At 44.2% G+C, this 26895-nt stretch overlaps 1 protein-coding gene across 1 annotated transcript in view; it reads left to right on the forward strand.

The window, feature by feature from the left end:
* Positions 1 to 19160, forward strand: part of DTL (denticleless E3 ubiquitin protein ligase adapter) — a 31342-nt gene extending 12182 nt beyond the window's left edge. The window contains exons 11-15 of the mRNA XM_028724702.2: positions 1109 to 1221; positions 9086 to 9175; positions 10898 to 11033; positions 16365 to 17161; positions 18560 to 19160. Coding sequence (XP_028580535.2) covers positions 1109 to 1221; positions 9086 to 9175; positions 10898 to 11033; positions 16365 to 17161; positions 18560 to 18628 — 1205 coding nt within the window. The 3' untranslated portion in view covers positions 18629 to 19160. The remainder of the gene's footprint in view (positions 1 to 1108; positions 1222 to 9085; positions 9176 to 10897; positions 11034 to 16364; positions 17162 to 18559) is intronic.
* Positions 19161 to 26895: the final 7735 nt, after the last annotated feature.

Genomic DNA, 26895 nt, shown 5'->3' on the forward strand with positions numbered 1-26895 from the left:
CTAGCAGCCTCCCCAACCTGGTGCCCTCCAGATGTTGAACTCCAATCAGCCCCAGCCAGCACTGCCAATAGTCAGGGATGGCTAGAGCTTCAGATCCAGGGCTACAATTCCCCAGAGTTCCCTGGGAAGCAGGACCGGTTGTTAAACCACTCTTCCAACTGTAGCCAACAACTCTTGGCAACCTTAACAAACAGCAGTACAGTGGTGCCCGCAAGACGAAGGCCTCGCAAGACGGAAAACCCGCTAGACGAAAGGGTTTTCCATTTTGGAGGCGCTTCGCAAAACGAATTTCCCTATGGGCTTCCTTCGCAAGACGAAAGCCCATAGGGAAATCTCCGGGACAGCGGGGAAGCGCAGCACGTCTTCCCCACTGTCCTCGGACCTCCTCCGAAGCCGGGCGGCGGGGCGGGAACACCTTCTGAAGGCCGGCGGGGGGCAAAAGTCTTTGTTCCCCCCTGCCTGCCTTCCCGGGAGAGCGGAGAAACGCAGCGTGTTCTCCGCTGTCCCGGAAGGCTCCGCTGTCCTGGACCTCTTCTGAAGGCTGGCGGGGGGCAAAAGTCTTTGTCCCCCCTGCCTGCCTTCCCAGGGGCTTTTAAATCGCCCCGGACAGCGGAGAAGTCCTCCACTGTCCCGGGGCGATTTTAAAATGCCGCCCGCCAGCATTTTAAGATCGCCCCGGACAGCGGAGAAGTCCTCCGCTGTCCCGGGGTTTTTTAAAATGCTGGGGGTGGGAAGAAAAGCCCTTGTCCCCCCCCCCCAGCCTTCAGAAGAGGTCGGGGGACAGACTGTCCCCGGACCTGGTCTGAAGGCGGTTTCTATAGGAACGCATTAATTGATTTTCAATGCATTCCTATGGGAAACCGTGCATCGCAAGACGAAGAGACTTGCAGAACGAATTAATTTCGTCTTGCGAGGCACCACTGTATAGGATTCTTCTGTGGAAGCCATGACTGTTTAAAAGTGGTATGATACTGCTTTAAATGTGTAGTGCGGAAGGGGCCCTAATCCTCAGTGTATGTGACCTGGCAGGAAATGGATGCACTTTTGGTCTGTGCGTCTATAACTACTGACTAATCCTGAAAGTTTGGTTTTCTTTGTTGAATCTCAGGCTCCATTTTCAGTGGGCATCAAAATTCCAGTTTCTATGTCAAATCCAGCATCAGCCCAGATGACCAGTTCTTGATTAGCGGCTCAAGTGACCAGAATGCCTACATCTGGAAGGTAAGCAGCCCCAACCCCTGTGGCTGGTCTCTTCCACACCCAGTGAACACGGAGAGGAGGCAGAGACAGGATCATTGGGGGGGGGGGCCTGCTCCTAGCATTACTGTGCCAAGAGTATACAACTGTCAAGCCCAAATGCAAGCGCTGATAGAAAACAGCTAACTTCCTGCTTCTACTTTCTTTCGTGGCTCCTGGCTCCTGCTTATTTCAAGTTGCTGATCTTAATCTGGTTTTAATAGGCCTTTAAAAAATCCCTTTTGGTCCTGTTTACTCAGCCAGCTATGACAAGCTGAAAGTTCTTGCTTCATATTTAACAGAGTCTAATGGTTTAATTGTTTTGATTCTTTCCCCCCCCCCAGCACTTTACCCACTTCACAAGCTCTTTCATCAGGTTTGTCTCTCTTCTTCCTCTCCTCCTGCCTCCACCTTTCACCTTCCTAGCTGCTTAGTATTCGGGAGTTAAGGCCTTTGCATTATTAGGGTGGCTGAGCCAGAGCTTTCAGCAAAATTCCCAAGCACCGGCTAGCAGCTGAGAAGCTTAGCTGGCACACTGAGATGATGTGAGGAGGAATGCAAACGGCTTTTGTATTATTATTTCTCCACCCAAGGGCACTTATTTATGTAGGCTTTTTTTTTTTTTTTTTTTGTCCACCCCATCCAGTGTAAAACAAACTCAGTAAGAGATGCCTTCTGCTGAATTTTACTTATTAAATATTCAATACCGCCCTTTGTCCATAGATCTCAGGGCAGTTCACAAAGTAAAATTGCAAAGTAAAAAAAACAAAAAATACATAATAAAAATAAGGAGGTCCTTGAGGTATTGCAGTCTTCAGCTGTTTAAGGCTTTACAGGTGAATACCAGCACTTTGAATTGGGCCCAGAAGCTAATTGGCAGCCAGTGCCATTGGATCAGTGTTATATGCTCAAACCATCTTGCCCTGGTGAGCAACCTGGCCACCAAATTCTTCACTAGCTGAAGTTTCAGAACAGTCTTCAGAGACAGCCCTGTGTAGAACACATTGCAGTAATCTAACCTAGAGATTACCACAGCATAGACAACGTAAATTAGGCTGTTCCTGTCCAGAATAAGAATCTAGAGTGACCACTTCTTCCCCTGTCAACTTGGGTTGACTTTGGACACAGCAGGTACAAATCTGTGGTTGTGTAATGGGCAGTCTTTCCTCATGTGTGATTCTTAAAACAACTGTCCTAAATTCTGGAATGTTAGCGCTCGGATTCATTCATCTCTCGGCTACCAAAAATTGGATACAAGTTCCTTCCCACCACACTGTTCCACACCAGGAACACGTCAGATCCTGAGAGGGGAACAAAGCATGAAATTGAATCACGCCATACTGACATCTACATGATTCCTTTCCTTATTTTGAGCAGAGAAGCCAAAATCATAGCATTGGAAAGAACAGAAGGCTATATATCCCCCTCACCCCCTTGCCCCAAAGAATGATCCTCTGCCTTCCAGTGCCTCCCTTTCCCCACTGCATTCCAAGTCGCTGTGCCATATGCAGAGATCAAGTGCACTACAGAAAGGCGGGTAGCTCAAGAGACGCCCCCCCCCCCCAAAAGAGAGCCAAGCCTTTTGCTGCAAAGCAACAGCAGAAACATGTATATCTTCTGTATTTTCAATACACAATCTGTCCAGCCCTTAAGTTGTCAGCTTCTGAGTTGGAAGAGACCCACTCTGCAGCTTTTCATAAATGTGACCACATTTCTCCTTGTCTTCTCTCTACTCTGGCTCCCTTTCTCTTCAGTTCACTGTAAAGTTCCATTGTTGTTGATGTATAAAAAAATGTTTGTGCTCTGTTGCTCCTGTCTGTCTTCTTTAATCCCTCTTTATATGCCTCCTGATTCCAGATCCTTAGCTGGACCAAACAATAGATCTCTTGTCTCATACTTTTTCTGTCTGTCTCTCTCTTGGCAAGTTAAAAAGCAGCAGTTCCAACAGAGATCCTTGGGGGAATCTCCCTCCCTTCTTGCATCCCTCCGTTGTGAGAGTTGTCAATTTATTTCTGTTCTCCGCTTCCTGCTTTTTATCCAGTTTATGGCCCATAAGAGGATTTATCCTTTTACCCCGTGATTGCACAGTTTCCTTAGGAACCTTTGGTTGAGAGACTTCTGTCAAAGCCTTTTTGAAAGTTGAAATACTCCGTTATCTACCAGTCTTCTCTGTTCCACTGAGATTTGAACTGGTGTCCTTTAATTGTCCTTCCCTTATGTTCCTCCTCCTTACTTTACCTCAAGTATATGTTTATTTAGATTATTATCTTGCAGATACAGTTTTGTGTTCTGTTAATCTTAACTTATGTACTATACATTGCCTTGCTTGTTAGGTACTGAAAAACCATTATTCATTAGCTGTTGTCTCTGCGCAAAGCATTAACCTCCTCCACCTTCAAAGGAGCATAGGGGGCCACCTCTCACCAAGTCTTACGGTGGTCCATGTTGCTTGGTACTGTCAACACAGGCTGGCAGTGGCTCTTTAGGGTAGGGATTTCCCCCCAAACCTACCTGAACAGTCTAGGAATTAGACCTGGCATCTTGCGCACGCAAAACATGCATTCTACCACTGAGCCATTGGCCATTTCTCTGAGCTAAGTCTTGGAGTTGAGGCCGGTTCACACAAGCAAAGTAGCCAGTCACAACACTAACAAGTAATTCTTCATTGTGGCCTATCAGGTGTAAGACTGCATGGAGATAATAACCATCACTCCCTGGGTGAACTTGCCTCACTTTTTGTCTGCACTGCATGCTGAACCCATGGGCTTAACTTCTCAAGAGACATTCCTGCCATTCTCCTTGTATTACATGGCTGCCTGGCCCAACCCTCCAACTCCTTGTCCTGCAACCTGACCGTCCAATAGGAGGAAAATTTATTAAGACACCTGTCACTTCATTGAGCACACTGGAGTTAAATCATTGCTTCCAGTTCCAACCTAGTGACCTGAGGTAAATTTCCCTCATCGCCATAACCTTCTCTGGAAGCAGTGTAATCAATATGCTGTAAGGAAAGGAGGTGCATTAGTAATAAAGAGCAATATTTATTGTTACCTCAGCATTTGGGATACCTCAAGGCAGTACTCCACTAAAAGTATCCTGGTAGTTTCTTTTGTTGTGTACACAACTTGTTGTGGCTGAAAACTAGGGCAAGATGAGGCTGCGGAATACCTGTTGTCCTTATGGGCCACTATAGGCACCCCACATGCAGCACAGCTTCAAATGTGATTATTTTTAAGAAGCCTGAGTGCTTATCAGGAGCTGGTAGGGGAGAAGGCAGCCATTGGAGGTGAAAGCATTGGTCATGTCTTAGACGAGGGACAAGGACCTTTGGCCCTCCAGAAGTTGAATTCCAACTCCCATCAGCTAGTGGCCAGAGATGGCAGCAATTGCAGTCCAGATCTGGAGGGCTGCATGTTCCCTATCCAGGTCTATTGCAGGGCCTGGGTATTTGCTGTGGGGTCTTCCACCACTCTGCCTTTTCTGCACATGAATTGGCTCCGCCATTAGTGCAGATTTGTTTCCATGCAGAGATTGGCTGTTCTGGACAGGAGCGTCTTGCCAGCGTGCCAGGCTTGAATTGTAGGCTGACATTTGGGATTGTCTGTTTATTTGGTTTAAGAGCATTTATAAGCTGCTTAAAGTTTTGTAAATCTCTTGGCGCTGCGCAACATAAAATAACCATTTTCATCAAAACAGAAGTGCAGCATGAAACAGGAGTATAAAAGCATATTAAAAACAAATAAAATGGCTATTCAGGGAATTCAAAATCATAAAACAGGTTTTGAACTTATGGGCCACAGAAAGTCTGGGTAGTTGCAATTTCACAAGCTTTATGGCAGGGGGTGGGTAGTGTTTTCCAACTATAGTAGAGCTAAGCCAAAGCTGGGCTTATCCATTTATTGCTCCATCGTGCATTGATTATTGCTCTAAAGATGAGCATTTGCAAGGAAGGATGTGCTCAAAGGTGTCAGTTACCTCTCAATGCAATCCCTAGGACTGGGACCAGCTGCTTAGGGCTTTTTTATTATTATTCCTTATGAATGTTGAATCCAGACCCAGCAAGAAGTATGTCTTTTTTCGGCCTGCTCTCATTAATAAGGGATTGTGAGATATTGCTACACACTGTGGAAGGGGGAAATGGCTAAATGTAAACACAGATACTCTCTCTACCAAGAGCTTTAGCTTTAGCTGTTCTCCTTAAAAGGGCTCTGGTTTCCATGTTGTTGCCTCCTTTGGCAAAGAGGATGGGTTTTGAACAGGGCATTTTCTAAATATATATAGGCAAGAAGCTGACCTAAACTCAGAGGGGGCAAAAACCCCTTTAAAATGCACCACCTGACTTAACCCCAATCCTCACTATTCTACTTAAGAACTTTATGGATAGCTTTTCAAGCTGCCAGAACAATAAAGAGGAACCAGATCAGGAAAAGTAGAGCATCCTTTTTTTGCTTTTCATACATCCTTGCAAAGCTTCATTTACCCACATGGTGAAGAATTTAATAAAGTTCGCTTAGTCATCAGTGCAAATCCTCGTCAAATATCACATTGCTGACGGTGACTCACAGCTTTGGGAAGGAGAGCGGCTGAAAAATAGAATTGAGCATCTGAGAATCTGCTGCAGCTTGAGGTTAGCTTAGGTTACTCCTTATTCATTAGCGGCCTAATGAGTCAGAGTAGGTGGCGTGGCATTTTCTCCCAATTGCTTCCTCACCTGCGGCATGGCTAGGAGGTTTTCTGCCTCGGTCAGTACAGATAGCCAGGAGGAGTTATGCATAGAGGACTGTACTGAAATATTTTTTTACACCTAAGGCACTTTCAGGATGGGGTGGGCATGCAAGGTCCAGAAAGTGGAGATCCCAGGGCCTCTGTCCCTCTTAGTGTCTCTCCAGAAAGAAACCGTAGAACAGGGGTCCTCAAACTGTCCACTCCCCAGGGACCAGTTGAGGCAGCTGGAAATTACTGAGTCCCACCAGTCGCAAAACAGTGATCAGGGGTCCATGCCAGTCACAAAATGACAGCGGATGGAGGCAGAGTTCGTCATAACCAGCTGGAAAGTACCATCTTTGCAAATAGCTAGAACACCACAGTGTGGCAAGGAGTTCCAAAGCTTGACTTTCCTCAACCCAAGTACAACTTAGGTATCCCATTTTAGGCGGTATTTGCTGCGCCAGAGAAGACATTCTTTTATATTTTTTCCCTTCACACCCCCATATGCCTTTTATCCCTCTAACTTCTCCCATTCTCCTTTCATACTGAGCTCTCTCCAGTTTCTGGTTTCTTTTTATCCATACTCCCTTGCCTCTTTAAGTTTACCTCTTCCTCCTTTTAATAGCTTTCCTATTTCCTATCTCCTTCCTTTATATCCCCAGTTTTTTTTATTTATATAATAATAAATAACACACTAACCTTTTATCTTGCTTTCTGATACTCTTCAACATTTCCTCTGGCCCTTTCCCATCTGAGCCCTCTCTCTCTCTCTCTCTCTCTCTCTCTCTCTCTCTCACACACACACACACACACACACACAAGCTCCTCTGCCACACAGTATGCAAGGAGCTGCTGGTCATGACATTAGTCCTGTCAAAAGGCCATGGCATAGCTAAGAGGTGGACCAGGCAAGTGAAGAGGCCCCGGGTAGGCTGTGGCACTCAGCCCCCCTGAAAGTGGATAAAGGCCACACCCCATAGTCGCCTTTGACTCACAGCAAGCAAATCTAGCAACAAGGCCTACTGAGATTTCTGAATGCATCGCAGTCAAACAGAACCGGTTGTTTCTGTATGAGAAGCAGAAGGGTGTTGCCTTGACCTTTCAAGAAAAGAATTCTGATTTACAGATAGCTTCCTATATGGACGTTCTGTCTGCACACTGCAACAGGGAATCTAACACAGAATCGGGCTTCCAAAGGATTTCAGCCTAATTCATCAGAGCAAATTGCTTTGCCTTGTGGATTTGCAGAAGCATTTGAAAGTGTCCTGGTAAATCAACCAAGGAGTCTCAAAGGGAAAAGCAGGAATGCTGAAGTTGTGTGTGTTTGGGAGGTGGTGGGAATTTTTGTGCTGTGCCCTACATGGGCCAGAGGATAGTCTGAAGGCACATGCTACGCTGCTGAAGCTAAGCAGATCTGTCCCCATAAGCTCTCTGGGTATGAGCCTGCCAGGGAACCAGAGGTAAGCTGCTCTGAGCTTTTTGGAGTTACAGCAGGCTGTGCAAGGGTGACTGAAAAAAATCAGTACTTCTTTCTACTCTCCCCTGCTCCCCACGCCACCTGTCTCATAATCTTTGTTGCCACCCCATACTTTTCCAAAATATTCTGCATTATTTGAGAATGGAAAAGATTGCACTTGAAGTGACTCATACATAGCTGTTAATTTTGCAGGTTCTTGACAGGGTACAGGGTTTTGGCTTTATGCCAGCGTCAGAGAAGCTGTGATCCTTCAAATATTGCTGGCCTCCAACTCCCCCATCATCCCTGAGCATTTCTCATGTTGGTTGGAGCTGATAAGAGTTGGGAGTCCAGCAATATTTGGAGGACCGCAGGTTTCCCAACCCAGGCTGATGTAATACAGGATGTGTCCAACATATGTATGGATTTCTAGCTTTCCGTACCTGCACACTTAAATTTATTCCCTATTACTTTTCCTGGGTTAAAAATGCTTGTCTTTTTTTGAAAGACGTCATTCATACCAAGGCTGTCTGCAAAATATAACTCTAAGGTGTTTAGAAATGGAGATTTTGTAAGCGCCGCTGATGAGCTGGGCTTATGATGCCTGTTCTGTATGTGGCAAGGTTTGTGTGTGCTGTGATTCTAGAGCTAGGATGTGGAACTTACGGCACTCCAGATGTTGTCAGACTCCAACTCCCTCCAGCCCCTCTGCCAGAATGGCCAAAGGTTGGGGATAAGGAAGTCATAGTCCAACAACATCCGGGAAGCCACAGGTTTCCCTATATCAGTCCTAGGGTAAGATGGGGAAGGAAAAAGCAGGAATGGTGGTTCTGAGTGCAGAATTTAGGCTTCTGACAACCTTATTTGTTTGTTTTAAAATCATGTTACTTAAAACACTGAACAGGTTGTGGGGTGGGGAATATATATAATTTTTAAAAGAAGCTGATGGGATTTATGGCTGACAAGATATCTAAGTCGGTAGAGCATGAGACTCTTAATCCCAGGGTTGTGGGTTCGAACCCCACATTGCATGAAATATTCCTGCATTGTGGAGGGTGGGGTTGGGCTAGATGACCCTCATGACCCCTTCCAACTCTACAATTCTATGATACTATATAAGATATGCTTGAAAGTGTGCAGCCAACAGCTGCTGATATCTCTGAAGCCAGGAATTGATGTGGCAGCTGAGTTACATTTCCAGTGGTTGGGAAGTGAAGGTTGTGTCCTGCATCGTTCTTTCCCCTTGCTACAAGTGAGACAATTGGCGCAAACTGAGCAAAATAAGTGAGGCCTTGCAAATTTGCATGATTTGTACAGCTGCTTTAGGTGCAGAATTTGGATGGCTTTTAACATTTTGTATGTGTGTGTGCACACACACACACATTTCCTCGGCATGGCGCTGGTTTCTCAACTTCCTTTTAAACTTGCACTGTTTGAAAGGCAGCACTGTTTGGTAATGGTGGATTACAGAGCAGATTTTGCTAACTTGGCGCCCTCCACATGTTTTGTACTACAACTCCCATCAACCCCAGCTGTCCTGGCTGGGGCTGATGGGAGTTGTAGTACAAAACATTCAGAGAGCTGGAAAATATCCCAGACTAATGTTTGTCCTTCTGATACTTAGATGTTTTGATGTTCCGGTGTCTTCACTTTTCTGACTTTCTCTGCAATTCTTCCTTTCTATAGGTATCTGAGCCCCAACTTCCTCCCATGATGCTCACTGGCCACTTGCAGGAGGTCACCTCTGTTGCCTGGTGTCCATCTGACTTCACTAAGGTTTGCTTCCACGTTTTCAAAGTCTCTCCTTATGCCTGCCTTCTGAAAGAAACTCCACTAACAAAAGCCTAAATATAATTTCTTTTCATTTGCTTCAAAGCAAAAGTAGCTTCTCCTGCCCAGATAGCCTTACGCCCTTGGCTATACAACTGACTCTCCCACTGTGAGATGAGGCAGATGAAAGGACCTTTTTTCAGTTGTAGAGCACCATTTGTGGAGCTCAGAAGGACCACTGGAAAGACCTGTCAGGAGTATACATGGGCCACTGGTATCAAACTATGTGCCTTACAAGAAAAGCTAATCAATAGATGGAAACTGACATGGGGACAAATAGAAGAGTACGCCTTCACTTTGGTATAACTCCCCTTTATCACATACACAGCCCAACAAGACAACAACAAGAACCCACCAATAGCATATGACAACAAGAACCCACCAATAGCATATGAATCAATATGGCTAGCTTGACCCAATAATTCCTCCGCCACCACACACACACAAGCAAAAGAAAATCTCATTACAACCAACTAAAGACAACCAACCATACCCCAGCTCCCCCATCCCTCTCACTACCAAGGAAATGTAATAAACAAATAGAAAGAGAACCTACCCAAGTGACTCTGACATAAAATCTCACACATGCACTAAGTAAAAGAATATAAGTTTTACCATCCCAACCCCCTCTTATAGCCTTCTACTATATACAACACTAATGTCTCACAACAAATGTAATTGATCTGTAGAAAACACAACTTGAAAAAAGAGACAATGCACATACTTTTGTAAACTAAGAAAATAACAATAATTTTATTTATTTTTAAGGCCTTGTCTGGCAAGGTTATCTTTGCACCAGGCAAACCCTTTTTTTATTCTCACATGTTCTTGTACATGGAACATGTGTTTGCTTAGTTCTTCATTTCTCCCAATCCCTTTTCCTCTTGTGATGTGTCTTGTCAAGATTGTAAGCCTAAAGACAGGGGCTATCTCCCTTGTTCGTTTTGTGTGTGTGTTTGATTTGTAAGCTCAAGCGTGGATTAAAAAATCCTGTCAACTGAAGAGCTAGTACCTCTTTGTGGAATTCTTTCCCCAATAAGGTTTTTAATATTTCATCATTTACAAAGTTACAGGTTTCAAAACTGAATATCTCACCATTCCAATAGATTGTCAAAGACAGCTAGCAACATCACTGTTAAAACAATAAAACATTTTAAAAAATGGATTTACAGAATGAAACAACAGCATAAAACATAATCTATAAAAAGCAGCAGCAGAAAATGCAAAAACTACAGCCAGCATCTCATCTTGGTAGCATAGAGACATATTTGGCAATTATTGGAACCAGATGTTATAGCCTAAAGGCCCATTTCATACCTTTTTTTCTCTTGCTATGTTTTATTATATTTTAATTCCATAAACAGCTCTGAAATTTATTTAAGAGGCGGTATAGAAATCTATTGATTTAAACTTAATAAGACAGGTGGTTTAAAAAAAATTACTGACTCATAATTCTACCAGGCTCTAATCTGAAATGACATTAGCATTACATCCTAATAAAGAGAGAGCCTGAGGTTCTCAATGTAGCAGGATAGCTGCAAGTCCCTTCTCTGACACATTTACCATTCCCAAAACTCGCCACTCTTCCACTGTTTGTTAGAGAGTCAATATCTTCCCTTGTTTGTGAAGTGTGGCATTTCTCAGGTGGCTCCCTGTGCTCTTTTGCAGATTTCCACATGTTCAGACGACAACACCATCAAGATTTGGCGCTTAAAGCGAGGAACCGAAGAAGAGAACTGTCTAGACAAAAGCAGCTTGGTGGGTTGGGCCTGCCAGAAGAAAGTGGGAGAACAAAGTGGAACAGGTAAGAACTTCCGTGACGCTGACAAATGTTCTCTCCTGTGCAGTAGATTTGTAGCTTCGGGGCAATTTCTTTAATAAAGCAGAGGCATAGCATAAATTAGGTTCAAGAACGGTTTGCGCAACAGCTATATGAAACTGATGTCTTGTCAGTGTGTGAGATACCTGTGTAGCCGGAAGATGATTTTTTCCACCCCACTGCATAGCTCATGGAAGACTAGTAATTAAAAGGACATAAGCCTAATTCAGGTTATCAGTTAGATGTGAAGCTGAGAGAATACAGCTGCCACAGAATATGAACGTGTGTATTCAAGGTAACAGGTTGAATGTCAAAAAGCATTGCAGACATGTGGCAAAATTGTGGCTCGGTGATTACCAGCTTAAAACAGCATTTAAAGGCATGGTAAAACCCAATCTTGCCACAGATTTGTAAGAAGTGGAAGCATTCAAACAGCTCTGCAAGTTAATGCAGTAAGCTGGTCACCTGGAGCTGATTATGTTGGCCCTGAAATCAAGGATAATTTTTCTTATCTATCTTTTAAGGATTCTCTGTGAATTATGCAAATAAAGAAAACTTACAATTGGTTGTATTGTGTAGTCCAGAGGTTCTCAGACATTGTGCTCCCAGGGCCCACTTGAGACAACTGAAAATTACTGAAGCTCATCAGTCATAATCAGGCAGCCTTCCTTCCCACCTAGCTAACAGGACAAGTGGTTAGGGATGATGGGAATTGTAGCTGCAAAACAGCTGGAGGGCCAAGTTTGGCCATCACTGCTCTATGGTTTTAACCTTTAATTATAAACTTCAGCATGTTATCCCACAAACAATTGGTTCTAGATTATTTAATATTCCTCCAAAAAATACAGTTTTATTGTTTTGTGATCATGTGGAAAATTCAGTAATCTGTCACTTCACAATTGTTGAAGCATACCCATGGAAACCTTCTTCCCCCTATCCCTTTCTTCCCACAACTCAATAACAAAGAAGAAAAAGAACCACCAACGTGGTAAAACTGTTTCAGTGGATTGTGATTGAATCACACAATTTACACTTGTGCACTAAGGCATAAGACAGTGGCATAGACCACTTGCTAGCACAACATTTATTATTGGTGATAGACTGATCCTATGGTACAGTTTAAAACAACAATACTCTGGATCGTGCTCCCTGCCCTGGGATTTCACAGTAATAGGGAAACAGGCTGTCTTTCTGCTTGAGGCATAAAGCCTCTCTCATAATATGTTCTCCATAGTCTCATTTGCAACCATACACTTACAGGTACAAGCATACAGTCCATTCACACACAGTCTATTTTAAGCAAAGAAAGTAAAGTTAGTAAACTGAAACAAAAGCAAAAGTCCAGGTCTCTTGAGATGTGCCAAGACATTCTCCTTCCTTCAGTTCAGATGTAGTTGCAGCATCCTGTGCTGCTGATCTCTTCATGGTGTTTGGATCATTCTTTCTCTGTTCCCAATGTGTAGTTAGAGAGCTTTTCATCCCGAGGAGTGACTTAGCAGCCATCTTGTGGCTAAGATGGCCACACACCCTAATTCCATAAGAATTGTATAATAGATGTCAATAAACAAAAATACCAGAAATTCAACTGCATACTGTAGAGTGAAGTGCACCTCTCACATGCATGCTCGCTCTGTGGATATCACTGAAAAAGGGGCAGCCCAGATTGCCAAAGGGATGAGGCACATTTTCTTGGAGGAAAGGCTAGGGTTTGGAGTGGGGGAGGCGACCTGGAAGCTGCATGTGAATAATGAGGAATGTAACGAGTCAATAAGGAGAAAGGTTTCTGCCTCCATAAAACGAGAACTCCAAGGTCAGCTGATGAAATTGATGGGCTCTAGGCTCAGGAGACTAGAAATGCATGATTACCACGTGTAATTCACTGCCACAAAACATAATGGCCACTAGATTAGAGGACTTTAAAATGGGCTGGAGTAATACATAGAGGAGCTTTGGTCATAGCTATTAACCATAAGCCTTAATGGAGCCTGATGTCTGGAAGCAGTATACCTCGGAATGTCAGATGCTGGGAACATAGGGATGGGGGTGTGTGGAATCCTCATGCTCATGCCCTGTGAAGTCGTCTTTGGACCTATATCTCTGAGGGAAATAATGCCAGGCTAGGTGGACACTTTGTCTAATCCAGCTGGGCTGCTTTTGTGTTATATTCTTACCCAGAGGGCAGGGAGAGCTCTTTCCCTCTATTCCACCACATAAAAATAAAAGCTTTTGGAGTAGTTTTCCCAGTTGTTAAAAAGATTGATGATATCTACAGAAAGGAAACAGAAGGAGCTGGCGAGAGTCCTCTTAGCAACTCATAAATAAAAAAATTCCTGAAAGAGGTACCTGCTCTGAAGGAAAAGTAGTGTTTGGTTTTTTTTCAATGAAAAAGTAAAGTTAAATAAATAAATAAATAAGCATGCATGCATGCATGCATGCATGCATTGCCGAATTGTGGGAAAGATGCCCTGCTGGGGTGCAAATGTCTTACAGCAGTGGTTCCCAATTGGGGATCTGTGTAATCCTCCCAGGGGGTCCGTGGCACATAACCACCAGCTGTCCGAGACATCCCATTTGGGGGGACTGTGCTCTTGTGTGGGTCACGTGCAGGAGTGCAGGCCAGTTTTGTGCTGGAACACATTGGAGGGTATGGTAGCACAATTCACATAACAAAAACTACCACAGAGATATCAAGAAGAAGAAGAAGAGTTTGGATTTGATTATGGAAGCCGCCCAGAGTGGCTGGGGAGGCCCAGCCAGATGGGCGGGGTATAAATAATAAATTATTATTATTATTATTATTATTATTATTATTATTATCCCGCTTTATCACTACCCTAAGGAGTCTCAAAGCAGCTAACATTCTCCTTTCCCTTCCTCCCCCACAACAAACACTCTGTGAGGTGAGTGAGGCTGAGAGACTTCAGAGAAGTGTGACTAGCCCAAGGTCACCCAGCAGCTGCATGTGGAGGAGCGGGGAATCAAACCCAGTTCACCAGATTACAAGTCCACAGCTCTTAACCACTACACCACACTGGCTCTCAACTTTTTCAGAAGTCCATGGCTTGTCTTTTGAAAAAACAGGGGGTCTGCAGTACTTAGCTAATTGGGAACCACCGGTTTACAAGATTAATGAAATGGTTAAAAGTTAAAGAGCTCCTATTCTTCATGGCAGTGCTATTCTTCACAGCAGTGGTGGGGAACCTGTGGCCCTCCAGATGTTGCTGAACTCACATCACCCTGATCGTTGGCCATGCTGGCTGGGATTGATGGGAATTGGAGTCCAACATCTGGAAGCCATCAAATTCTGGGCAGCTGTGAGATACAATCGTGGCAGCAGCAGCAGCAGCAGCTGTATGTTTACAGTTATCTTTAAAGCTCATTTACCTGGCCAAGCTATGTTTGGGAAGGGGTGTGCATGTGTCTATTACTGTTCTAGGACAATGCAGCACAAGGAATGTAAACAAATGGAGTTTCCTGGTTCAACCTGGCTTGTATAAATAATAATAAAACCATCTTTATCTAAATCCTCTGGGTAGGGCATACAAATATTTGGATTAAGAGGAATTCTAGTTATGTAGTGCTGAACTAGTGTTTCAGAGCTAAGGTTTATACAACCTCCATCCCCACCCCAAATGTTTCCTGAGTAAAATCAGTACTCCTGGGCTTTGTCCGCAGCCCTAAGCACCTCCTTGGGTTGTATCCTGCCCATTCATGGGACTGCAGTGGCAGATACAATCTTAGTTGCTAAACTGTAATCTCAAATCCAGAAATCCTACTGTGAACAGAATTACCAGATGGGTTTATGCTATTTATTGTACTGTTGTCAGTGTGCTTGACACTTAACAGGGTGATTGCAAGACAGATCCCTACTCTGTGGGGGTAACAGGAAGGATATGCATTCAGTCCAGGCCACTAAATTATGACTTGACTTTTCCTGCCCTACAGTCCATTCACAGCAAATAGAAATAGTGTGGCAAATTATTCAGGACAGTGTTCTTCTTCCTTACTTGTATTTGCAGAAAAAGGGGGCATTAGTGGAGAGGATAAAAGAGGACATTAGCATGCCCTAGGTTCAGAATAGCAAGTTGGACGTGTGGCATGTGCAAAAGAGCAGGGAGCTTGTAGGGATTTGCCCTGAACAATTGCAGTTGCTGCTGTTTCTGTCTGAATTGAGAGGCTTTGCAGTCCTTGCCTTTCTGCTCAGCTTAGTTTTACAAGTAAATGAGCTAGAACCTCAAACTATTAATAACCACTACGATTCATGAAGATCCAATTGATGTACTAAAGCAATTTTGTATGGGTCTGTAGCTATGTAGCAAATTATTGGCACCAGACCTAATATCTTGATCTTGGGGACCAGACGTTTTTCAATTCTATCCCAAATCCCATGAGTTTGTCTAAAAAAACCCTAACAAACCCAGAAGGTATGTAAGAACCACTGTGCCAGACCCACAAGAGAGGGTATCCCAGATACTGCTTTTGACCGGGGGCTGATTTTTCCACCTTCACAAATGGCTTCTTTCAACCCAGAGAAATGGAAGAAAGGGATTGTTTTGCCAACATAGAATTCACTCGCAGGAAACTTGCAAAACAATAGGAGGGTATGTGCCAGTTCTTTCGTGCTGTGTGTATCTCGTGTACACACGCATACATCATTGTCCTCTTAGGAAACCTACTTTTAAAAAAAACAACTTCCTATTGATACAGAAGTAGTTGTTAAATCTCCCAGCTTGAAAACTGCAAGTGATGTCCGTGCTGGATATTTACAGTCAAAAAGTTGGCTCTTGTTAGGAAAAAAATGTGATACCTTATTCTTTATTCAGCTCAGGAATGGGAAAGGAAGTGCAAGGATCGTGCAGACATAGGCAGACTTCCTACATACTTTGGCTTTTTGAACACCAAACATGTGTTATGTGCACACAATAGTTATTTGCACTCCGATTCACTGTTGCCTTAACCAGGTACTATTTTATTTGAATGAAACGTGCATCCAGCTAGTGATTGGCACAAGCTGCGGCTGTGCAGAGACTATTAAACTGACGGCAATATAGAGCAAGCTCTTCTTCCCTCTCACTTCAGAGCTATAAGCTGGGAGGCAGGGCGCCGTACAAGTATTTGAATCCTTCAAGAAGATGAGTCTTGCTTCAGTGTTTGTTTTACTTGCACACACGTCCATAATTTTAGGCTGCAATCCTCAGAAGTTTGCAGTGAGAGACCCTTTGACTATGTGGAATGCTAGTATGTCCTGATTGTGCCCTTGCTTTCTTCACACTTGGGATGCTTTGTCCTCATCTGGGCTTTATGTTTTACCTTCAGGAACTCAAAGCAGCAGCCAAGGGACTCCTGCTAAAGCCTCTCTGACGGGCAGCCCCCCTATTTCTTCGCCGCAGCCTGCAGCGTGCGCTCCAGCTTACACCGGAGATCTTCCTCTTCCCTCCAGCACACCAACATCGTCATCGGTCAAACCTCCAGCCACATCGGCCTACACTCCAACAAGGCAGAAGGAAACCGCTACAGACACAATGCCCAAGCCACCTCCTCCTTCAGTTATGTCCATTCGGCAGTGGGTTACCAAGACTCCAAATGTATCTTCCCATGTGAAAGCCGCAGCAGAGATTTCTCAGGTCCTCGCCACTTCTGAATCGCCACATCTGAGGCTTGAGGTGCGAGCCAAGAGGAGGCTAGACTCCAGCAAGGAAGGACCTTCCAAGTGCCTAAGAACCTGCAACTGCGTGACTGATCTTCACCCGGTGCCTAAAAAATCCAGGCCACAGCAGGACACTTTGGAAGCAGACTTAGAAGGGGAAGGCTACCTGACCCTCAGTGGTCAAGCTCAGGCCGCTGGAAGCCTGGAAGGGCCTTCCCCACCTGGAAATCCTTGTTCCCCTCCAAGCTTCTCAAACCTTTCGCTTCCTCTCAAGGCCCCTTGTGGGAAAATGGCTGACAAGGAGAACGGTTCTCCAGACAAAAGAAACTGGCTGTCTGCTTTAGGGGACAAGCTACGGAATAACAAGCCTACTTGTCCAAATGGGTCTGGCTGCAGCTCCCAGCCGTTGCGGAATCTGAGCACGAGGCGACAGGAATCTGGGACAGGAATTGTGTCACCAGGGCCTGTAAGTACATTGAACGTGGCTTTGAACGAAGTACATTGAACATCTTTGATGTTTGAGTTTATTTCTGGGGTTCCCAGTGTGTGGTGCCTGAGGAGACCCTGCAGTCCCTCAGATACTCCACTTGTTACATGCCACTCCCAATGTTTAATTTATGTATGTGTGCTCTATTTTTGGAGGTTTCCCCCTTTCAAAAATTTTTGGCACTGCTTTGGTTCGCCAGAAGCGGCTTAGTCATGCTGGCCACATGACCCGGAAGCTGTACGCCGGCTCCCTCGGCCAATAAAGTGAGATGAGCGCCGCAACCCCAGAGTCGGTCACGACTGGACCTAATAGTCAGGGGTCCCTTTACCTTTTACTAGGACATGCCAGGCACAGATGAAGTAGGGCAGCCCATTTATGTGAATGTTTACCCCACCCTGTTCTATTGCTCAGAGTGGCTTGAGCATTTTTAAGCGTTTTCTGCCTTCCCTTCAATCCCATTTTAAAGGCTTTGATGAGGGTTGTTGCTGACAGCGGGAAACAGCACCGGGAAGCAAATCATCCATTGTTATCTGAGTTTCTTTTCCTGCTCTGTCACAGCAGGCAAAGCTGCAGCAATAGATACAAGGAAGTGGAGCTTAGCTGTGTAATGGGGATGGAAACATTTATAACAGGACTGCTGCATTCCATTCCGTGATAGGAAGGACACTTTGCTTTGGGGTTATGGGAAACGTATTTGCCATTTTTTGGAGACCAGGACAGAACTGGGGCTCTCTTGCTCCATGGGTAGCTAACTTCACCTTGCTTAATTTCTCTGATTATGTTTTCTGGAAGGCAGTGGTACTTCATAGTGCAGATCCTGCACTCTGAGAGTTGCAGTGAGGTTGACACTACCTCACTCAGATGATGAGTGGGTAACTCAGGGCTGCCCTTTCCTTGAGAGAAGAAGGGGGTTCTGCCCTTGCTCAGCAGCATCAGTTTGATACTTATGGACTGCAAGGCTTGCATTCTGCGGTTTGTTGTCTTCTCAAGAGCCAGTAAGGTGTAAGACTTGACATGATGCTTGATAGCGTCTGGGTTCACATCCATGCACAACTATGTTGTCTGCTGTGGGGGACAACCACATTGTGCCAGTTTGAGAACTTTGTGGTGGGGAGAGGAATAAGACAAAAGTATTATAAAATAAGTTTCCTTTTGGTATTTCTGCAAAACTTGGGGTTCCCCAGAGACTGCTGATACCCCAGTATTAATGGTGCTGTTTTGGGTACATGAGGATCCTGAGGAAGTTCATTATTAGGATTCAAATTTCTGGACTAGAATGGCTTTAGAGAGGATAATTTAAAAAAAAATAATACATATCCAATGTGTATAAGTGTGTCTGACCTGATACATAACTCTGCCTTTCTTTTCCCCTCACAGGGCGTAGCTACTTTGGTTCCCATGAGGAAGATTTGCACATACTTTGAGCGAAAATTGCAGAAAAACTGACGAGTGACATTCTTCTAGACTTTCTGTAATGTTGTAGCATACTTGATATTACTGTGAGTGGATTTGTGCCACCCATTGAAAGACACTGTTGTCTTTGGACCTTAATAAAATTAACTTCCTGATTTATTTTTTTAAAAAATTTATAAAACCTGTTATCCATTTATTGCATTTAATTAGTTAATACACCAGCTAAGGGGGGGATATCTGCTCAATTAATGTATAGGAACAGATAGATTTTAAAATATAAACTGTGGTGTGTGTGTTTTTAATTGTAATGTTTCTACCAACCTTTTTCTCAAATCCTTTGTATTTCTTTGTTGGAAATATGTTTTGCCATGTCTGGCATACTGCTTTCAATGGAAGGAGGTTTCAAGTACAACATTAGCACCCTGCCTTTAATAGTAAAATTAGATACTTAGCTGAGCCTCTGACTCCCATTGAAAGAAACATCTATATTTTGTGCTGCTCATTCTTCCATTGTTGCAACAGTGTAAATGTGACTTGTTTTATATGAATGCAGAGTTTCTTAACATCCTTGGCTACTTTTTCCTTCTTTTCTAATGGAGTTCATATGAATGGGAGGAGGAAAAAACATTTAATACAGTACTGGGGGAAATACTCCACCCATGCCTTGAAGCGTCACTTGAAGGAATGCCTAAGTGAGAGCATTATTGTCACGTAGTTCAGAGAAGTGAGGCAGAAAGCCTAACACCCTGACATGTGAAAGACTCACTTATTTTCTCAGCCCTCTGTTTTTATTTTCTTTTAACAAAATGTATAGATTTATAGATTGCTTGGTTGCACAACAGCAGATATTTACAAAATACATGGAGTGGACATCTCAAAAATAACTTCAGGAACCTGAGCTCAGAGTCATGTCCCGTAAGAAAGTTACTAGGATGAATTAGCAAAAAACCCCTGAGTCCCAGTTAGATGCAAGAGAAATTCATTTGTTACAGATGTCCAAATTGGGGTCAAAGAACGAAATAGTTGTGTAGTTCAATTGCTAGAGCGACATAGTTGCAGAGATTAAAATGGTTAGTTCAAGTAAAATGTGTGCACAGCCTTCAGTGCTCCACCCTCCCTGGACCTAGCATCTTCTACTCTACTAGTTTCTATGATAGGGACAAATCTAGGTAGTGATAAGGAATATTACTGTTGCTGTATAAGGAATGGGAACTGGTGGGAGGGATTTCCCAGGCTGTAATAATGAGGCCTATGTATTCCAGGGAAAGTTCAAATGTAAATGGTAGGGAATTGAACCACCCAAGGGAAGAAATGACAAAAACAGAAGGATTGAAACTCCTGTTCCAAGGATAATAGAAGGAGAAGCTTTCACTGGGGCCAAGGGGTCAAGGACTAAGACTGGATACCAAGGCTATTATAGTGGCTGAACACAAGCCATAGGCTGCAGGTACTGAAAATCAGTCTGGTTTATCCAGGAAAATGTCAGTTGTGAGTGGCCAAAGGTAAGTATGCCTTTGTTGGTAATCTTAATCACTGAATGGTTCTTTTCAGAACCTTCCAAGTACAGTTCCTAGAATAGAAAATTGATTTAAGGGGACAATGCATGCCTTCATATTCTTTCAAGCATCTCTGGCTAGTACGAGGGAAAAAACAGATAGGAGGCAAGGGAACAGGTAGGGGAGGGAAACTAGTGACATTTGGAGCTTTCTGTCTTAGGAGAGAGATCCCAGGAAGGCTGAACAGCATGGTCCTCCATGGACAAGCACTTAAAATAACTTGGGCTTCTGAAAGAAGGCACCTGAGAGCTGAGACACAAATCAAATGGCCGAGACTAGAAGAGGCCTTGAGTGTAAATCCATCCTTAAGTGATACAAACAACTACTGACTGGTAGGGACAATACTAATTGAGGAAGACTTTATTTTTGTCAGGGCTGCTATTAATATCAGTAACCTGCCTGTCACCCTTAGGTCCCAAGACAGGTTACAACAACTAAGACACAATGTTAAAATCTGTTTAAAACAACTTACACAAATCTCTGGTGTCTTACACTCATATAAAAGGTAAAGGGACCCCTGACCGTTAGGTCCAGTCAAGGATGGCTCTGGGGTTGCAGCGCTCATCTCGCTTTACTGGCCGAGGGAGCCGGTGTGTCAAATGCCAGGCTAAAGAGGTATGTCTTCAGTGAAATGTTTTTGTGAAGGTGCCAGACACACCTCTGTGGGGAAGAAATTCTGCAACTTTGGGGCTGCCACAGAGAAGGCCCTTTTCCAGGCCACCACACCCTCCGCTTCTGAGGGCAGTAGAACAACCAAGAGGGCCCCTTCTGCCGCTCTTAACACCCAAGGATGTCTGTAAGGAAGGAGGCAGCATTTCAGCTATTTGGAGCCTGAGTCATCAAAGCTGAGCTTTAAACACTAACATGAGCACCCTGGACCTGTTTTCAGACAGGTTATGTGAGCTCTAAATGGAACCCAGCCAATAATCTGGCCACTGCATTTTAAACCAATTGATGTTTTTGAGTTGTCTTGAAGGACAGCTCTGCATAGAGCATGTTGCAATCATCCAGTCTGGAAGTTCCCAGAGCATGAAGTACAAGAGTGGCTGCAGTTGGTTGAACCAGCCAGAGCTGGAAATTTCATGGCCAAATGGAGGCGCATGCTTGTGCTGGAAGCCAGCACCTAGCAAACGGATCAAGTGCCGAGTTGAGCATTAGCATACACTCGGAGCTCTTGCTCTGGGATGCCAGCCAGAGCAGGCACCTGAGTAACAAAGGGGGAGATTATTATTTGAGCAAAGGGAGTCCAAAGGGTCAAGCAATGCAAAGGATTATTTAGCAAAGTGAAGCTTGATCTCAGCAAATCCTGCAAATGGCTGGATCACCGCAGAAAGTAATTTGCCCGCCTTTAGAGTGTTTGTTTACAATATCCTGTGATCAGAGCCTCGATTCACTGGCACACTGCCTAGTACCGTGACACACCTATTCCTGCTTTGCATCACTACACCTTTTTGAGTTTGTTTTTCTTCTCTGGAGTATATGTACCTACCCACTTAAGACATGACTTCGTGTATTTGATGAAATAGGCTCTACTATATGAACATTTATGCTACAGTTATTAGAGCCTTCCCAGGTGCTGTGGGCTTTTTGTATTTGCTGTGGCACACTTAATGCAGACACTTCTCTGGAACTTCTCATAATCCAGTTTCACTGCAAGGTGCTTTTTATAGTTTCGGGCTTTGCAGCCAGGTCCTATCTGTGTTTACCTGGAAGCAAGCCTTCTTTCACAATGAGGCAGCGGAAAAGTAGGTGAGTTCATCATGCCCTATTTTCCCCCCTCAAGTGAAGTGTCATCAACAGTGATTTAAGCCCTGTTATTTAGGTAGAAGTGTGGTTTTCAGCACCTTTTTTTATTGTACAAGTTCACTGAGATTAAACTCCTAAACCTTGGAAAGAATAGGGACTAGGGAATAATGCACACTGCACCAAATGCTAATTGTTTCATTGGCAAAGCTTGAGGACACAATGCTAAAGTCAAGTTTTTCCTCACAATATCACCGCAGGAACGAAGCACATCGCGGGGACTTATATTCAAATAACTGCTGTAGTGCTTAGATATGTGAAACAAAAGAACACCTGACTGGAATTAATGGCACCAATGCCATATCAACAGTGGAAAAAAATATCCTTTATTCAGTTCCATTTATGAATCACTTCCTATGAAAGATCTCAAAGCGGTTAACAATAAAACGGCAATATGAAAAATGACATCACCGACAAAACTGAAACATTCCATAAATAAACACAGTTTCAAATCCAGTACAAACTGGGATAAAGATCTCTAATTAAAAGCCTTGTTGGAAAACGAAGACATTTGTCAGTCTAAAAAGACAATATATCTGATATATGAAGGGAGGAAGTTCCAAAGAGGGGCTGTTTCCACACTAAAGGCCTGAGTCCTGCCTTGTACAGATAGTATCTACAAGAGGCCCTCTGCTTCAGAGCATTTTGATTGGTTGAGTAAACAAGGAATAAGGCTATCTTTTTAGGTACCCTGCTCCCAAAGTGTGTAGGGCTTTGTATACCTTGTATACTTTGGTGTCTTCAATGCAGCCCATTCCCTGCCAGTGTATTTCTTTCAGCAGTTGTGTAACAACACGTGGCAATGGCCTGCACGGTAGCACTCAAGCTGCTACATTTTGCACTAGCCACAGCTTCCAGACCAACCTAAGGGGCAATTCTACATTACGGCAATCCATCCTGGATGGACAACGGTTGTCAGGTTAAATCCTGGTCCAGACATGGCTGTAGCTGTCTCTATAATGACAGATAGATCCAGGAGCACTGCCTAGACTATGAGCCTGTGCCTTCAAGGGGAAAAAAATCCTATCCAAAGCAAGCAATTGACCAATTATCTGGACTCAGTAACTGCTCACCCACAGTACTCTGATCTGAAGGAGCGTCTCCACCCCCATCGTTCTGCCCAGACACTGAGGTCTAGCTCCAAGGGCCTTCTGGTGGTTCCCTCACTGCGAGAAGCAAAGTTACAAGGAACCAGGCAGAGGGCCTTCTCGGTAGTGGCACCCACCCTGTAGACATTTGCTTTTGGCCTGTAGCTTAAATTTTCTGAAGCAAAGGACTGTTTCTTAAGGGGTATGTAAACCCACATACGTTATTTTGAAAGCTATGTTTTCTAAGAAGGTGAGTGGTGTTGCGGTTAAAGTAAACTTCATTTTGATGAGTTTAGGACTTGCTGGATCTCTGAGGACAGGGTGCTGCCTCACATCAGATCAAACTATTTTGTCCATCTAGGCCAGGATTGTATCATTGACCCCATGACTTGATCCTTTTAACTGGAGATACCAGGGATAGAATCTGAGGTGCTATTCAGGCACTCTGCTGCTCTCTTCCCAATCTGTTTAGCAGGTCTGGCTGAAGATCTAATTTGCTTAAGCCAGAGTTTCACAACTTTTTAATTCATTTTCTATGCATTCTATGCTCCCGTCGTTCGGTCCCAGCTCCTGCCCACCTAGCAGTTCGAAAGCACTCTTAAGTGCAAGTAGATAAATAGGGATCGCTTTATAGCGGGAAGGTAAACACGCTGGCCACGTGACCCGGAAGTGTCTTTGGACGGCACCGGCTCACGGCCTCTAGAGCGAGATGAGCATGCAACCCCAGAGTCAGACACGACTGGCCCGTACGGGCCGGGGTACCTTTACCTTTATGCATTCAAAAGAAGCCTCCATGGTTGGAACTCCTCCATGGTTGGACTCTCTCCACCCCTAAACCTTTCCCCTAAATAAATTATAATTGCTACATTCCAAGACCCTCCAAGTGACCCTATTTTCCAGGGATGTCTCAAATTTGGGGAAGCCATCCCGGTTTCTGATGTGATCCCAGAATGTCCCACTTTTCCTTAGCATGTCCCTATTTTCAATGGAGAAATGTTGGAGTTATCCAACCTGCAAACCATCTGAAGGCAATCAGATGTATAGGGAAGGGTTTTTTTTAATGTTTAATGTTTTATTTTGCTTTTATCATAGAATCAAAGAATCATAGAGTTGGAAGAGACCACAAGGGCCATCGAGTCCAACCCCCTGCCAAGCAGGAAACACCATCAGAGCACTCCTGACATATGGTTGTCAAGCCTCTGCTTAAAGACCTCCAAAGAAGGAGACTCCACCACACTCCTTGGCAGCAAATTCCACTGTCGAAGCTGCCCAGAGTGACTAGGGCAACCCAGTAAGATGTGGAGGGGTATAAATAGCAAAATTATCATTATGGAATGGGACGTCCCTATTTTCATCGGAGAAATGTTGGATATGCATTCCATAAAATGACACTCTGATAAGCAGGCAGCTTCAACAGGAAGCCCAGCTCCTGCCCACCGCAATGAGAGACTATAGAGCAGGCAGAAAGTTTCCTACATGGGCATGAGGAATGCATTTTGTGGCCAGGGTTCTCTTTCTCTCCCCCACCCCTAAGAGGCTTTCCTTTATCTGAGGCCTGTCTCATTCTCCAGCGCAGTTCCTGCTGGTTGCCAGGCAACCCCATTCGAACAAATGTTACACAATCTCTACAGTTCTGCTTTTCTTATTAGGAGAACATGCACCTTGGCTAAAAATGGAATGTTTCCTTTCTTCAGGCGACCCCGGGGGGGGGGGGGACAACACATCCAGCCCAGGGATATTTTTAAAATGGAATCAAAACACATAAGCGGTTGAATTGTGAGGCTTTCGCATATCAGGTTCCAGGATCACGGAGGGGCCTGATGGCTTATTTGAAGCGCTGGCGCTTGGTGGTACATCCGTTCTCCTCTCCCGTCACTTAAACAGAGAAGTTTCCTGGCTGGAATTTGTATAACTGCCAGGCTGTAGGCTCACGAATCAGAATGACGTGACAAAATGTAAAACACAAAAGAAACAGCTGAATGGTAACCGTGGCCTGAAATTGAGAGTCTTTTCACAGAGAGACCTGAAGAAGCCAAGACGTACGTAGGTGAGGGAACCCAACACTTGGAGGGGAGGGGGGAATCATTCCTATGTGGAACGGCTTGGAAACATAGACTAGGAAGAACAGAAGACCTGCTGCCTCAGGCCAAAGGCCCAACTGAGTCTTGTAATTCCCAGAAACTGGTTTTTACAGGCATACTGCCTCCAACCGTGGAGGTAGATCATAGCCATCCTGACTTATTTATAGGCTTATCCTTCATGATGGACACCAACTTGGATGGCTTTCAATGAGAATTAACCAAATTCCTGGAGGACAAAGGTGATCGATGACTACTTCATGGCTATGGACCTCAATACCTCAAGGATCTTCTCTCCTCATACAAACTGACCCAGACCCTGCGCTTGTCATCTGACATCTATGTCTCTCCCCCTCTCCCCACCCCCCCCCCACATCCCAGAAAGTTTTGGAGGGTGGCAACAAGAGAACAGGCCTTTTGTGTGGTGGCTCCCTGATTGTGGAATGCTCTCCCCAGAGAGGCAAGGGCTCTGATTGGCTGTGTAGTTCTGAAGGAGTTTTTGTCTGTATATTTGCTTGAATGTGTCCCTGCTGTGAACAAGGCCTGAAGTAAGAAAGACAAAATCTCTCTGTTTATTTCTCCTCAGATTATATGCTGGGTGTTTTTTGTTCAGCTTTTGGTACCAGGATTTATTTTCTCTCTGGATGTCGCCTGCGTTATTTAAGTGACTTTTCTAACAATGCATGTCCTCCAAGGATACATTTCAGAAAGGCTTCCTGTTCTTCTAGGTAGGTAGAGCTGCACACCAAAGGAAAACAGCAGTCTGGGAAGCTTTTTCAGCCTGAGGGTCACAGTTCCTTGTGGGCAACCTATCAGGCCTCCCACCCCACCAATGGTTGGCAGGGCCAGAAGCAAAAGCAGGTGGAGCAATGGTGAGACACTTACATTACAGCCATGCAGAAGCTAGAGGTTTCTACAAATACCACACACACACACACACACACACACACACACACTCCTTCCAGGCATACAAGAACCATCACTATAGTTCAAATACAAAAGCAGTTAAGGAGGGCGTGACCTGGAGATCATCTCAGGGGCCTAGTAAAGATGCTTAGAGGGTCACATTTGACACCTGGACCTAAGGTTCCCCACCCCTGACATAATGCTAAACTATTCCTTTGTGCCATGTCCAAAATGGTCCTTGAATGTGCATTAAATCCACACTGTAGAAAGTTCCAGAGAAATTTAATTTTTCCTCCCACTTTTATCCTTTTCAAACAAAGCAATCTCTAGTTTATCTCTGCATATAAGGTCTAGGGATGGTTCAGTTTCACTGTGTGAAGTTCGGTCTTGGCAAAGTCACTGTCTATTTGTAACTTTGTCCCCATTTGACTACTTGTCTCTTGAGGTTAATACGCATGCATCTCTATTTTTAAAAAAAGACATTGGTTATGTAATCCACTGGGATTAAAAAAACAAACAGTAACAAGTAGGTTTTTTAAAAAAAAGTTTCACTGAATTTCAGAAGCACGTAGGGGGGAAATAGTCACATGTGTATCTATCAAAAATATACATATTCTGCACATTATTGCATTAGCCAAGTATACCGGTACTAGTATGGTGAAGTGGTTAGAGCTGAAGGTAATAGCAGGGGGAACCAGGTTCAGCACCACCCTGAGCCATGAAGTTCACTGGGTGACCTTGGGCCAGTTAGGCTGAGAGAGAGTTAGTCTGAACAGGGTTGTTGTGATAATGCAGTTGGTGGGGAAAGCATGTATACCATATTGAACTCCTTAAAGATAAAGGGACCCCTGACCATTAGGTCCAGTCAT

This window comes from Podarcis muralis, chromosome 3 (genome assembly GCF_964188315.1).
Source record: "Podarcis muralis chromosome 3, rPodMur119.hap1.1, whole genome shotgun sequence".
NCBI lineage: Eukaryota > Metazoa > Chordata > Lepidosauria > Squamata > Lacertidae > Podarcis > Podarcis muralis.